The following is a 14,619-nucleotide window of genomic DNA, read 5'->3' as shown; positions in this document are numbered from 1 at the left end:
AGCTCATAAAAGGCAAGTTCTAAACTATAAAGAAAAACACCAAAAAAAACTACAAGCCCTTTGTCATCATTTATAAATATATTTCTGTATTGTCCTGAGTGGGAGAAGGGTTCCCAAAAGTTTGGTGACATGATCAGAAGTAGTGGCAGATAAAAAAAGCTACTCTTGAAACAAGGAACAATTGGACATTCTTTGATATCAGTTCATATTTATGTAGTGCTTTCCTTACCACAATCTGTTAAGATAAAAAGAAAAAAAAAACATTATTATCTTTAACATACATAAGGAAACTGAAGATCAGAAAAATTAGGTTAGTGAAAAACATCAAAAGAAAGATCTTTTAAAGTTAAGGTCTCTTTAAGGACTGTCAATAACATTTATATAGCAGCCTTAAAATATTATCTCATTTAATCTTCACTACAACTTTGTGATGTCAAAAGTATATGTATGACTATGTCCATCTGACAGATAAGGAAACTGAGGAACAGAAGTAATCAAAAGGTTACCCAGATGAAAAGTGGAAGAGCCTAGATTCAAACCGCCAAGTCTTCTGACTCCAAGTCCAGTATTCTACACACTCTAGAACATCGTTTTTTTTCTCATTCAGGGGATAGAAGTCAACTAATGGAGTCCATGTGAAAAATCTCATCTCCTATATGTCTGTTATACAGTAGAAAGATTTCTGGCAGAGAGCAAGACCCTGGAGAAAAAAACTTATAGGAACACCAAGAATAATTAAATTGATATTTAACAAATCATCAAAAGATCCTCAACTCAATCATCTGTCAAATTACACTTTATACAGTTCACAGAGAGTGTATCTTTCTCATTTTAATTTCAGATCCAGGAGTAGTTAAGCTGCTGTTTTCTGCCATAGACAGAATTTAAATTAAATCTAAGAACTTTGGAAATACAGTCAACTTTGATCATCCACACAAAAGAAACATATTGGCCCTGAAAATGTAGATGATCTTGTATCTACCATAATGATGTGTACAGTTGAGGATATTGAAGATTCTTTTAAACTAATATGAAGAAAGAAAACAAATTAACGTTGGTTACTGAAGTGACATGAAATTGATGGCTAAGAGCAATCGGGAGATTCTTCCCACTTTGACATTTACACCATTCCAGTATAAAATGCTGCAATATGAAATATTCCAATAACTCACTGTGGCCTAGAGGTAACAGTGGTAACCCTAGGTTTTTAAAGTCTCTTCCAGCAGATCATTAACTATGCTAAGTTCTAATGGGCTGAAAAGGCTTCCAGCATGGTCCCGGACAAACACTGAGGTACCTGTTGAAAGATCAATCTATGAAATGTGTAGACTCTTCACTAGTAGGTGTGATATTTGAGGTCAGAGGTCTTCAAAATCTTTTAATTACGCAACCTTTTCATTAGTAAGGAACCTTCTCGTACATAAGTCAGAAGAAAATGAGAAGTAATGATTTCACTATGAAAGAATGCTGTGCGCGCGCGCACGTGTGTGTGTGTGTGTGTGTGTGTGTGTGTGTGTGTGTGTGTGTGTGTGTGTAAACTGGGGCGGAGGGTAATAGAAGGGAATGGAATATGTCACTTGCCTAATGACCTATCAAGAACCAAAGAGAAACATTTGTATTTTTTTGAAAAGATGCTAGATGTCATTTCCTTCTTGGTGTCTCAGATTTCAGAACTTAGTAGAGACAGTATTGTCTAGTCTTTTCTCCAATCATCCAAGTTCATACCCTCAGTATCATCCCTGGATGAACCAATTAAAGGGAATAGCTATCGTGGGGCTTGTTTCCAATACAAGGGGAAGGGAAGGGAAGAAACATTTAGTAGGTGCCTACTGTGTGCCAGGCAGTTAGGTGGTACAGTGGATAGTGTACCAGCCTGGAGTTAGGAAAATTCATTTTCCTGAGTTCAAATCTGGTGTCAGAAAATTACTAGCTGTGTGACCCTGGTCATGCCACTTAACCTAGTTTGCCTCACTTTCCTCATCTATAAAATGAGCTAGACAAGGAAATGCAAAACACTCCAGTATCTTTGTCAAGAAAACCTCAAACGGGGTCACAAAAAGTTGGACAAACCAAAATGACTCAACAACAAGAACATAAAAAAAATGCACCAGGCACTATGCTAAATACTTTACAAATATTATTTGATCTTCACAACAAACCTGGGAGGTAGGTGCTTTTGTTGTCCCCATTTTACACATGAGGAAACCGAGGGAAACAGAGGGTAAGTGACTTTCCCAGAATCAAACATCCAGTAAGTGTCTGAGGCTACATTTGAACTCAAGTCTTCATGACTATAAGCCTGGTGCTGTATCCACTGAGCCACTGAGACTGAAGTTACTTATCCTTTCTTGTACTCATCTGTAAAATGAGGATGACTCTTTAAGATCTCTTTTGGTTCTAAGCCTATGATGCCATGAATTGCTTGAATAAGAGACTCCATCTACTGACTGTGCATTCTCAGTGAAGGGAACCCTTTTCTGGATGCTCTCCCTCCTCACCTCTGCCTCTTGGCTTCCCTCAAATTCCGGCTAAAAGCCCACCTGGTAAAAGAAACACTTCTTGATGTACCTTAATGCTCTTGACTTCCCTCTGTTAATTATCTACTAGTAATCCTGTATATGGCTTGTTTGTACATAGTTGTCTGCATCTTGTCTCCCCCATTAGACTGTGAGTTCCTTGAGAGTATATACTGGGTTTTTCTTTGCATCCCCAGTGCTTAGGACAGTATCTGTCACATAGTAGGCACTTAATAAATGCTTGTCATTGGACTTACCAATAAAGTTTCAAAATAATATCAATAACACACTGTTTAATTCGATTCAAGGATATACTATGAAATAAGCAAAGAAACAATCTCTGCCCTGAAGGACCATACATTCTATAAGGAGATACCACACGTATTCAGTTAAGTAAATACAAACTAAAACCTATTAATCTCAAAATTTCTTCCCAATGCAAGTTAGAACATGATCTTTATTGAAAGGGTCATTATCATAAAGAGAGAATAACTCATGAGAGTCTCTACCACTGGAATATTTTTCCATGATTCTGCTGGCAATTTATGTTAACCAAATGTCAACTATAGGGGAATGCCAGCTACAAAAGTAGCAGTATTTGGTGTAGCATAACAGCTGAGTTTATCCATGACCAATCCCTGGACCTGGAATCCACCTGTCCAACAAAGCTCTTTAATAACTATTAGATATTCTGGTTAAGAGAGTATGGTCTTCAGGAAACCAAAATAATTTCTGACATTAACATGGAAATCAGTGGTGAAATAAAGCTTTGGGTAACTGCCTGAAACTCATCTAGTTCAGGCTAAACCAAAATTCCATAATGCAGATGAATTCCTTCCACTAGCGGCACGTCAATTTTCAACTTATACTCCTAGGTCTTACTAAAGACCTATGGTATTTTTATTCCAAATTTTGGCCACTCAAGAACATAACTCCTATCTATAACATCCAATCTTAAATTAGTTGCCATTTTATACTGTTTTACCTAACACTGTTTTTGCAGAGCTAAATACAATCCCTAGATTAGTCAGCTATATGAAAAGCTATAGATATTATTAATACATAGCTTTAAGAACTCCAATAGAATATTGGGAGAAGATAATATGGGCTGAAAGCTTGAAGAAGAGTTGAAAAATGAACTGATGTTAATCAATTCTACCCACAGACACAGGGCAATGTTGTTTATCGATGATCTATGGGGATCTAGAAAAAACCAGGAGTAGCTAAGTGGTGAAGTAGAGAGAGCACTGGCCTTGGGGTCCAGAAGATTCATTTACCCAAGTTCAAATTTGGCCTCAGAACTTGCTAATGGTGTAAATTTGGCCAAGTCACTTAACTCTGTTTGCCTCAGTTTCCTAATCTGTAAAGTGAGCTGGAGAAGGAAATGGAAAATCACTTCAGTATCTTTCTGCACAAGAACAATGGAAAACCAGTGGAAAAAACGACACTGTGACCTCTCTACGGAGTTAGTGTTTATCTGTGATCCACAAAGATCTACGAAGAATTTATGCCACCAAGACAGAAGGTAAGGAAGGACTTCTTTCTTATGACAATTACTGTCTTAACAGTTATTTTGAGGAAATCCTGTTTAAAAAAAACTTTGTAAAAGGTTTGTGAGGAGTTAGCAATCAAGTATATAGAAGGTTGTTTCCTGAAGGAAAGACAAAGAGAAAGGGCTAATCCTGAAGAGAAAAATGATGTTTAATTGACTCTGATCATTGTCTGAAGTGAGGTAAATGATTTAAGACTGAGGTTCAAGACAAATGCATAGGAATGAACTACTAATATTTTGAGGGTTAGTAGAGACTTTGATTAAACTCAAAATACTCTTTTAAAAAACTTATTATAGCTTAAAACTTCATTAAGACTTTTTAGGAGACCCTGTCTATATGTGTGTATATGTATATTTATTAAAAATATGAATAAGAATAATTATTCCTTTAAGTTGTTGTATATGCAACATCATCTTCAGGAAGTCTTTCCTGATTCCTTCCCAATTTCTAGTGCCCTCCCACCCTTAATATCTTACATCTAACTATTTGGTACAAATTTGTATTCATTTACTGATTTTTTTATTAATGTACTCACTGTGTCTCCCACTAAAACAGAAGCTTCTTGGGAGTAGGGACTGTTGCATTCTTTGTACTCTCACTCTCAGTGACTAGCTAGCACTGTGCCTGGCACATAGAACATATTTAATAAATACTTGTTGATTGATTAATAAATGGAAAATGGGGTCTCTCAAGTTCATTGGATAATTAATATTTAATGAATTTGAATGAAGTACTTGAGCTAATTAGTTCTAAGTGAGAAGAGAGTGCAAATTTGTTAATGGACTAAATTATCCAACATACTGCTAGGTTGGTGATGCTGTACAAGATCCAAATGAATTAAAAAGAGGAGGAGGTTTGTATCCTGGTGACACAAACTGACATTTGAGATGGGCAATGGGAAAGGACAAATGGTCACGAATAACTTTTTTACGTGTAGCAACTACTGCCATCAAACCCCTGGTGTGAGATCTATATTAAATCAAGTAGACAAAGAACCAAAATAAGAAAATCAATGACGGGAAAAATAATTGGTACCTATTGCTAGAAATGCCAGTTCAGATACAAAAATATAATTGAGATAAGTAAATTTTGTGATTACATCTGAAGCTAGAAAACTCAATGATGATTTTCATATTACAGAATCACAAAGCGCACTCAGCAGCGTCATTGCCAGAAATGCAACTTTTACCTTTGTGCTTAAAGACTAAATAGTTTGCCAAAAGATATCTGGGGAAAGAAAGGTGGCCTTATTTTTTGTTGTTGTTGCTGTTGTTTCAAACCACTGCAATCAAATTATTAACCTAGAAAAACCAGGTTATTGATTTCCCTGAAATATATTCAGTTCCCACTATTAAAGTCACAGCAGTAGCTTCTTTTTCAAAAAATAGTTACTTTAATCAGAAAATAAAAAAGCAACATGCCTCAAATTAGATGGTACATGACAGGTCACTTTAATCTATGATGATGCGAACAATATTTTTGCTGATTGCTTTGACAGGCTGGACTGTTGGTGTCCTTATGAAGAAGTGTAAACCTGAAAATAGACCAGGAAATGCTACCCCTTTGTTTACAGTCACAATCATGCAAACTCAATGAGGGCAATTAAGCAAAAATCTTCAAAATGACAGCAGAGGGCCTTTGGAACACCAGTTATACAGCAAATGGCCAACCCCTAACCTATAAGTAGAGATAACTTGAAATACTAAGAAAAACATTGGACTTACAGTCAGAAATTTGGACCCAAGTCTTGACTCTTACCACTTACTAGCTAAATAACTGTGGGAGAAAATCACTTAAGTTCTCTGAGCCTCAGTTTGCCCATATTCAAAAGGGCATAATATTTCTTACATTACCTAGCTCACAAAAATACTGAATGCTTTATCTGGGCTACAATTATTGGTATTACAAACTGGCTACATCAAAAGATGCATGCAGTTTTTTGTTTTGGGAGATACAACTTGTCCAAGTTGTACAGAAACCTCTTTAATAATGAGTCATTGGCAAGGGTTTGACTCAATTGGTTAAAAAAGAGCAGCTGAGCAGTAGGTTGTTCCTTCTTGCCTATCGCCTCAAGCACCATTTTGATATATGCAACTGCCTTAGCAAAACCCAGAAGCAAAACCTAGACCTATCCCTTTAATAGCTGCAGAAAACTTTGCCATATTCTTGATACTATTTTCAGCCCTAAATTTTTTGACTTAAGATTTTCAACTTCCTCACACAAATTCATGACAACAGAAGAAGCTTTGAACTGTCTTGCTTTCCTTTTAGTCGGAAGATGAGATTAAGAGAAGAAACTAGAATTGACAGCCCCATTAAAACATGACAGCAAGTTTTTAACAGTCTTCCCTCTTATCTGACAGCTCAGATCATTTCTCATTTCACCAGGGCCCATAAAAAACTTTTTTTCAACTCCAATGTCAGACTATTCCATCCTTAAAATTAGAGCTATTTTCCAGACTTTATATAGTTGGAATTCTCCCAATACCTTATTGCTCATTCTAAGAACATTTGTATATTTTGTCTCCATTATGGCCCACTTCAAATTTAGTTTGGTAGTGACCATTCCTGTTTTCAATGTTGTTGTTACATAACGTCATTTTTCAATCATATCTGATTCTTCATGACCCCACTTGGAGTTTTCTTGGCAAAGAAAGTTGTTTGCCATTTCTTTCTCCAGCTCATTTTACAGATGAGAAAACTGAGGCAAACAAGGTTAAGGGTCACACAGCTAGTAAGTGTCTGAAGCCAGATGTGAACTCAGGAAGATGAGTCTTTTGACTCCAGGCCTGGCACTCTATCCATTGAGCCTCCTAGCCGCCCAAGTCAGCCAGATAATTTCAATCAAAGAATGGTGAACAATCATTCTCTGATTAACAGGAATGAGTGTAAATATCTAAAACAGGGGTGGGGAGCCTGCAGCCTTGAGGGCACATGTGGTCCTCTACATCCTCAAATGTGGCCCTTTAACTGAATCCAAACTTCATAGAACAAATCTCCTCAGTAGAAAGATTTGTTTTATAAAACTTGGACTCAGTCAAAAGGCTGCACCCAAGGACCTAGAAAGCCACATGTGGCCTTGAGGCCACAGGTGCCCCACCCCTAGAAAACAACAATAATGTGATTCCCTATACTACAAGCCAGAATATTCAGAGAATGGTGTTCAATTTGAAGTCAAAAATCGTGTTAGTTTGGGGCTAAATACACAGTTTGGGGCATCTTGCTTTTCACTGGATTTTTTAAAAGCCGGTTTACAAAACACAATCTTAAATAGAAAATGTCTTAATTTTTTTTTTTACTTTACAGTAGAGCTATCTTGCATGTTTCTTTGATGGTATCATACAATACGTTTCTTTTGTCAAATTCAATGATGTATTTTTGCCTTCTAAAGAGAGGTCAGTATGCTCTTAAGTTTTAGTCACTTTTATATCTCTAGCTCTGGAGGATACATCCTACATAAAAAGATCTCCCAGAAGAGTATATTCATAACCATCCTATTGTCCTTCATAATGGCCAGGATTTTTCTCAAAAAAGCACAGTAAAAAGCAAGGATGACCCAAGTAGGCTGATCATATAATTCTGAAAATGCTACATTCTTCATAGAGATCTTTTTTTTTTGCCAGTAGTTAAATTCCAAACCTACTGTATTAATGAGGAAAAGCAGACATATTGCTAAAATTAATTTTAAAATAACCCCCCCATAGGAAACTACATCTCAAAGTACAACTGACTGAAAGGTCAAAAGAAATGCACTTTTGATTATTTACAAGTTGATTACTGATTTAATGAATTAACTAGGTCTTCTTTTGCTGCTGGCTGACTTTTGGTCATTTTTCTAATGATTAAAAGTTTAACTTGTGAGTCTTCAAAAATAAGGTTGTGTTACCTGATCTGATAATGTATTTGATGGGGTGAAGGATAAAACTGTTGGTTAATATTGGGTTTCAGGATACTCTGTATTGATTTTTCTATCAATAAAAGACAGTGTGGAATAGTGCATAGAACACTAGGTCGATGTGCATCCAGATGCCATCTTTGACACTTACCAGTGAAATTGGTCAAGTCACAACCTCTGTGTCTTGGCAATGTCTTAGGATTTACTGATGATGTCACACAGAGAGCTTCCACCACAGGAATTCCCCCACACTGATGAAATCACATATCTTTTACTATATGTTGAAGGATAAGGAAGATAATTTTGCATTCTATATAGTCTTAGGAAATGAGATTTTTGAAGGACAGCAATGAGAAACATTGCCACAGGCTATGCTACTATATTAAAATGCTGGCAGGCATGAAAAGCTTTGGTTTCCAGGCATATCAAAATTGAAAGTTTGAAAACTGTTTTTGCAGGCATTCTAACAACGGGAGGGAAGAGGGACACTTCATAACAAAACATCAAGTTAGAAGACAGGTCATAGGAACTCATATTAACAGAGTAGATGGAGTGAACTTAATCTTTTCTCTTTTCTTACCTCTGGTTAAAAAAAATGAAGATGGTTCAGTTTCCATCATTTCCTCTCCTTCTTCACTTCCCTGGCTTTCAAATCCCACCTTTTTCAAGAGGCTTTTCTTAGACTCTTTCCTACCCACTCCCCCACTACTCCCCTCCCCCCAATAGTAGTACCTTCTCTCTGAGATGACCTCCCATTTAGAGAGACAGACAGACAAACAGACAGAGTGCAGAAAGACAGAGAGAAGGAGATGAAAAGAAAGAGACAGAGAAGAGAGAGACAGAGAGAAAATATACATAGTTGTTTGCACACTGTCTCCCCCATCAGAATGATTCCTCAGAATCAGGAACCAGGTTTTTTTTTTCCTCTTTGTATGCTCAGTGCTTAGCACAGTTACTGGTACATAATAAATGCTCAATAACCACTTGTTGACTGACTACCTTATATCCTTATGTACATTCTCCAGATGGGCAGAGCCAGCTGGTAATTCTTGGTGTTTTATTTTTCTATTTCAGTACTGAGAAAATCTTCAGCTCACCTCGTTATAAAAGCAAATCAAACTTGAGGCCATACCATGCTCCAGCATAAGACAAGATTCCTAGTCAAGAGGATAATATTTGTGGACTGAGTCTTGAGGGTACATGATTACAGGGAAGAATGCAATGAAAGTATTGTGCATCCACTGACTATCACAACGACCAAGGCTGCAAATAGGAAATAAAACAATTCTTAAATATAGAATAAGTCTACAGAACTCAGGTAGTGGACTTGGAAAGCAGTCCTTTATTTTTGATTTATAAGAAAGAAAAAAATCTGGATGGAGAGGCTGTACCTTGCAGATTTTATAAAGGGATTCTTGACCATCTCCTCCAGTGTCTTTGAAGTGATCATGTGCAGGAAATGTTCGATGAATGTCTCGTGTTATAACGCTCTCCTGGGCTGAGTCCTAAAAAAATTAAAAAAAAAAACCAGATCACAAACATGAAATTGCCATAAACATGAAAAGATCCTTATAACAGCCCAACTGATTATATCAGGTTAACAATCTAGTCATTTCAGCCCTCCAAAATATAAGGCACACAAGCTCCTATAGAAGATCACATCTGCCTAGGGGAAACAAAGTGATATTTTTCAGAAAGCCAGGTTGCAGAAGCTCCAATATGGGTACCATTCTAAGCCCAGTAGGAAACGATTACTCATTCAATTGGTGTTCTGTTATTCTTGGAAATGTTGGTTATTGTATCTGTCTGAATGTCAAGAAAATAGGCTTTGACTCCTTCCAGCAACCCTAGTGGGTGCATTTATTCCACACACCTCCAGCCAGCAACAAAAGAGTGCTAATTGCAAATTAAAAGCATTGTTTAATGTCTTCTATCTAAACATTTGACTATATCCCTTTCCCTGTCTTGAATAAAAGAAAAGGAATTTTAATTCTTACTCTCTCTTGCCCAGAAAATCAAGAAAAGATGGGGATAGCTGATCAACTATGAGTAAAGCCAATGTCTTCTCTTCCTATCTCTTTTCAACTCAGCTTGTGCTTCATGCTGGGTGGTAATTAGACCTTATATCGTCTAGTGGAAAAAAGGAAACAGACTGCAAAGCTCTATATTTGTCAGCAAGCACCCAAAACATTGCAAATAAGTTTTAAAGAAATTCTGCTAGCTTACAGGAGTAGACAGGAGACAAAATGTCCCTTCTGACTAGCAACAGAACCAAAGTCAAATGGCTCTTTATTCCCTCAACTTTTGCAACGAGACAGAACGAGTTTCTACTTGCAGAAGAAAAAGGAAGAATCCACTCAGGGCAATAAAAATGGCTTTAGGGGAGAGACTTTGAAGTAATTTTCATTTTAAAATAAGAGTGCTTAAGTATTCCAAGTATAGGAAATCAGTTTTCAGAAAGATAGGATGTTTTTATTGCCCAGGTTTTTCCTAGTAGGAGAAAGGAGATCATCTTTTACAATAACAGCCTTCATTTAGTTATGGCCTGAAAAGCTGATGAGAGAAAACATTCTTTACCCAAGGTGGCACTATATTAGGAGTCAGTGGCCTGGAGGCTAACAGTCTTTATCAGGAAATGGCCTAGAAGATCCTAGAAACTTTGCCTGGGAAGCATGGCATCATGGGAATTTACTTAGCCTCCTCAGATTGCAGAAACAAAAATTTTAAAACCGTAGGAACTTAGACTAGGAAAGCACCTTGGAGAACACCAACTTTAATTACTCCTGACCAGATTTGCCCTTTTAGGTTTACTTTTAAGACTCCTGATAGCTGGACATTTATATATTCTTCCCACATACTCAGGTGCTCTGGGGAATAATGCCGGGAACTTCACGAAGTGAGAACGAGCACAATTTAAACTGCTGTTTTTCTATTCCCTTCTCTATTTCCATTTTGCAAACTAAATAAGCACTTTAGCTGCCCTGCTTAGATATATCTTTAATGAAAATGAAGGTCAAGCAGTATAACTGGCTCCTAGAGTAGTAATAACAGTAACAATCGCATTTATGTAGAGCTTTAAGACTGAAAAAGTGCTTTACAGATATGATCTAATTTTATACTCACAAAAGACCTGGGAGGTAGGTATTATTATCCCCACTTTACAGATGAGGAAATTAAGGCACAAAGTATTAAAGTGACTTGCCCAGGGTCACACAAGCTAGTGTCTAAGGGTAGGTTTGAACTCAGGTCTTCCTGATTCCAAGTCTATTGTTCCATCCACTGCAGTACCTCGCTGCTTCTCCAAGCCCAAGAAACAGACTAAGTGGAAATCAAGATGGATTTGGAGTCAGAGGACCTGGTTTTGAATCGAGTTGTCTTCTACCTGTGTGACATCCAGCAAGTCATTCTGCTTTGTTAGGCCTCAGCTTCCTCATCTCTAAAATGACATCAAATGATAATTTAAAAAATTTCCTCTGTGCTGTTCATAAGAAGCAGATAGAGGAAACAGGAACTTAAGACTTCAGAACTTGGCTCCTCCATGGGAGGCCACATCACTGGGTTCCACTGACCCTCAAAAACACTATGGGTGATGTTCCTTCAGGATAAACATACCTCCCTCCACTACCACTCTGAATATCAGAGGCTTAGTTCTCTTTTTTATCATGTATAGATGAATCTTGATATGATCTGTGAACTACCTGCTGCAAGGAGATAATGTAAGTAAAGAGCTCTGAAAACCTTTAAGTACTAAAGAAATGCCATCTATTTTTAAAATTTTTTTCTTCTCCGTAGGTTCTATAACTATTATGTGGAAGCCTCCTAGACCTAAAGCACAATTGTATGCATGTCAGGTATAAATCAAAGGACTCATAGTGATCCTAAACTTTAAAGATTTTACAATTCTTAAAATTTTCAATTTTTTCCAAGATTATTTCCTCCCTGACCCCCAAACATGGAAAGACACACTCCATGTAAAAGAGCAGCATGTAGGTTTTACATATCTTTCTTTCTTTTTTCCAGTGGGTGGGGGAAGGTAGGCAGGAAAAAAAGCAACAAATGCTTGATAATTTTAAAAAAATTAGCATGTATACACACATAAAAAATTGAAGATGATTAATAATAGAAGGCACAAGGCCAAAGTAGGACCATATTTGTCAAAGGTCATGTTGCTGTTCTGAATTCTGTTTTTAGAGATTGAAGGGTATGGTGTGATGCTGGGACAAAAGGAGGGAAAGGGGACCGCTTGGGCATCACCATTTTGTGAAGGTAGGGACCTCCTTGGCTACTACCATCCATTTAAGTCATACGGAAATAATCAAGGTCATAGGTGCTTTGCTCTGTTTCCTGGGGCATTCTTGAGACAAAAATTCCTAAGGGTTGAATTCTGCTTATTCTTGAGAATAAAAAATCCACATATTATTCTCAGAGAATCTAAACTCATTCTGTGAAGATTTTACTTTTTTATTTCCAAATTTTTGAAGCACAAGCCTAAATTATTCTTTAAAAAAACAGACATCAGTCTTGTTAGAAACACACTTACATTTCTAGGAATAAACAATACTCATTGGGAAGCCAGGAACGTTTCAATTATATTTTACATTTATTTGGTCTGAATAAATGGGTACAACCCCTGAACAGAGTACAGGAGAAAGTACAAAGACTCAGATGTACGCCAGTCCTTTTATTGACACCCCCCCCCCCCGCCCCCCGCCCACATCAAATCTCCCGCCAGGCTCTTCATTGTCCAGATGCAAATCCCTGACTGCCTATGTCATGCCTTCGTCAAATGGCTCCTTTAAGCATGCTTGCCAGCCTCTAACCTTTCACCTGACCTGGTCTCTGCTAGATCAGAGCTTTGATTATAACTAGTTCTAATCGGTCACCTGACTTAAAGTTGGAGGCGGGGAGGGAAGAGGGAGAGGGACACTTTCAACTCTGTGGAAACAAAACTGCTCCCCTGTTTCTTACAGTCTGAAGAGTGATAAAAAATCTATGTTCAAATAGAAAAGAGAACTGAGACTGCAGTGGAGATCAGTTAAATACCACTTTCTAGAATGTATGACAAACAACTCGATTAACTTTTGATCATTTTAGAAGTGGATTCAATTTCTCGTTCTAGAGTTGCAGGTATTATACTATCTATCCTTCAAGAATTTTCACCATTGTTATGCTTACAATAATTCATGTGCTTTTGGAGTTTTTATGACCCTTAGGGAGAATCATCAGCTACTCATTTGTCACGGTGGGGGAAGGAAAGCACAGGAGCATCAGCAAGGATTACAAGGAGAGGTCTGGGTGGTTTCAACCTATTGTCTTTGATGTGGTTGGTTCTGTATTGTTAACGAAGTGGCAAAGTATTCAAATGGGGGTGACTTTTCCCAAGTGACCTAATCAATGAATGGAGTGTTAAAACAATGCGCTGCTAGGGGGCATAGTATATCCACTGTGTACCAGGCCTGGGGTCAGGAAAACTCATCTTTCTCAGTTCAAATCCGGCCTCAGACACTTACTAGCTGTGTGACCCTGGGTAAGTCACTTAACCCTGTTTGCCTCAGTTTCCTCATCTGCAAAATGAGCTGGAGAAGGAAATGGAAAACCCCTCCAGTATCTTTGCCAAGAGAACCTCAGAAGGGGTCATGAAGTCAGACATGACTGAAACAACTGAACAACAACAACAAATAAAAGCAGTATCTCCAAGAATAATCAAAAGGTCACAGGATCACAGATCTGGAGCTGTATGGAAATTCAGAAGCCACTGAGTAAATTTCCTCATTTTACAGAATAGGAAAACAAAGACCTGAAAAGTTACAGAACTTATCCAAAGACACAGAGATAGTAAGCATTGGTCGGGACTGATTTGAACCCAAGTCCTGTGCATCCAAAACCAGTGCGCTTCCCTTTGCGCCATACATTCTCTTCTCTAATCATTTAACTCTTCTTTCCTTTGTCCTATTTTCAATAGTACCACACTGTTTTCCTCAATTCCTCAACCAAAGTATTAGCTGCAATTTGCACCTATATCAGACAGAAAGCACTGGACAGAAGGAGAAGAACTGAGTTCAAGTCCTAAATCTTTTTGACCTTAGGAAAGTCAAATAACTCATCTAGGACTCTTTCTTTATGTTGAAGATTAAAGTTTTCTCATATTAAATCAAGACTTAATGCCTTCCAGGCTCCCTTCTACCTTTAAATTCTATGACAAATAACAATTTCCACTTAACACGTGCTATGCCATGTTGTTAGTATATAAAGAGGATCACTGATGGGTTATTGTTAGCCACAACAGGTCGGTTGACAGCTAAAGTTAGGCCTTTAAAAATCTGACCTTTCGAACATGCTTTCTGTTTGAACACCACAGGGATCCCTCCTTTAGTTCCAGAATGTTGTCAGATCTATGCTGAAACATTACCAGCAAGTCTACTTGCAGTTCCTTACAAACAGATGGGTTTACAGGGGTAGATCTGATTTAGTCCGCCTTGATGTTTGCAAAAGGGGAAGGAGAAAATGTAAAAGCAGCTTCCTGTTTCAAGCATGCTACAAAAACCATTAGTTGAAAACAGCAACAGAAAAACCTTGAATCTCTGCCAGTTTTCATTCTTTGAATTATGGGTAAAGGTTTGAACATAACTGGAGAAATACTGAAGCAAAAAGCAAG

At 37.6% G+C, this 14,619-nt stretch overlaps 1 protein-coding gene across 2 annotated transcripts in view; it reads right to left on the bottom strand.

The window, feature by feature from the left end:
* RABGAP1L (RAB GTPase activating protein 1 like) overlaps positions 1-14,619 on the bottom strand; it is a 680,962-nt gene that overhangs the window by 290,467 nt on the left and 375,876 nt on the right. For both annotated transcript variants that reach the window (XM_036756235.1, XM_036756234.1), the window contains exon 14: positions 9,356-9,469. In XM_036756235.1, the coding sequence (XP_036612130.1) occupies positions 9,356-9,469 (114 nt within the window). The remainder of the gene's footprint in view (positions 1-9,355; positions 9,470-14,619) is intronic.

This window comes from Trichosurus vulpecula, chromosome 4, assembly GCF_011100635.1.
Source record: "Trichosurus vulpecula isolate mTriVul1 chromosome 4, mTriVul1.pri, whole genome shotgun sequence".
Classification (NCBI taxonomy): Eukaryota; Metazoa; Chordata; class Mammalia; order Diprotodontia; family Phalangeridae; genus Trichosurus; species Trichosurus vulpecula.
The sequence above is the reverse complement of the archived record's forward strand: the minus strand, read 5'-3'. Positions and strand labels throughout refer to the sequence as shown.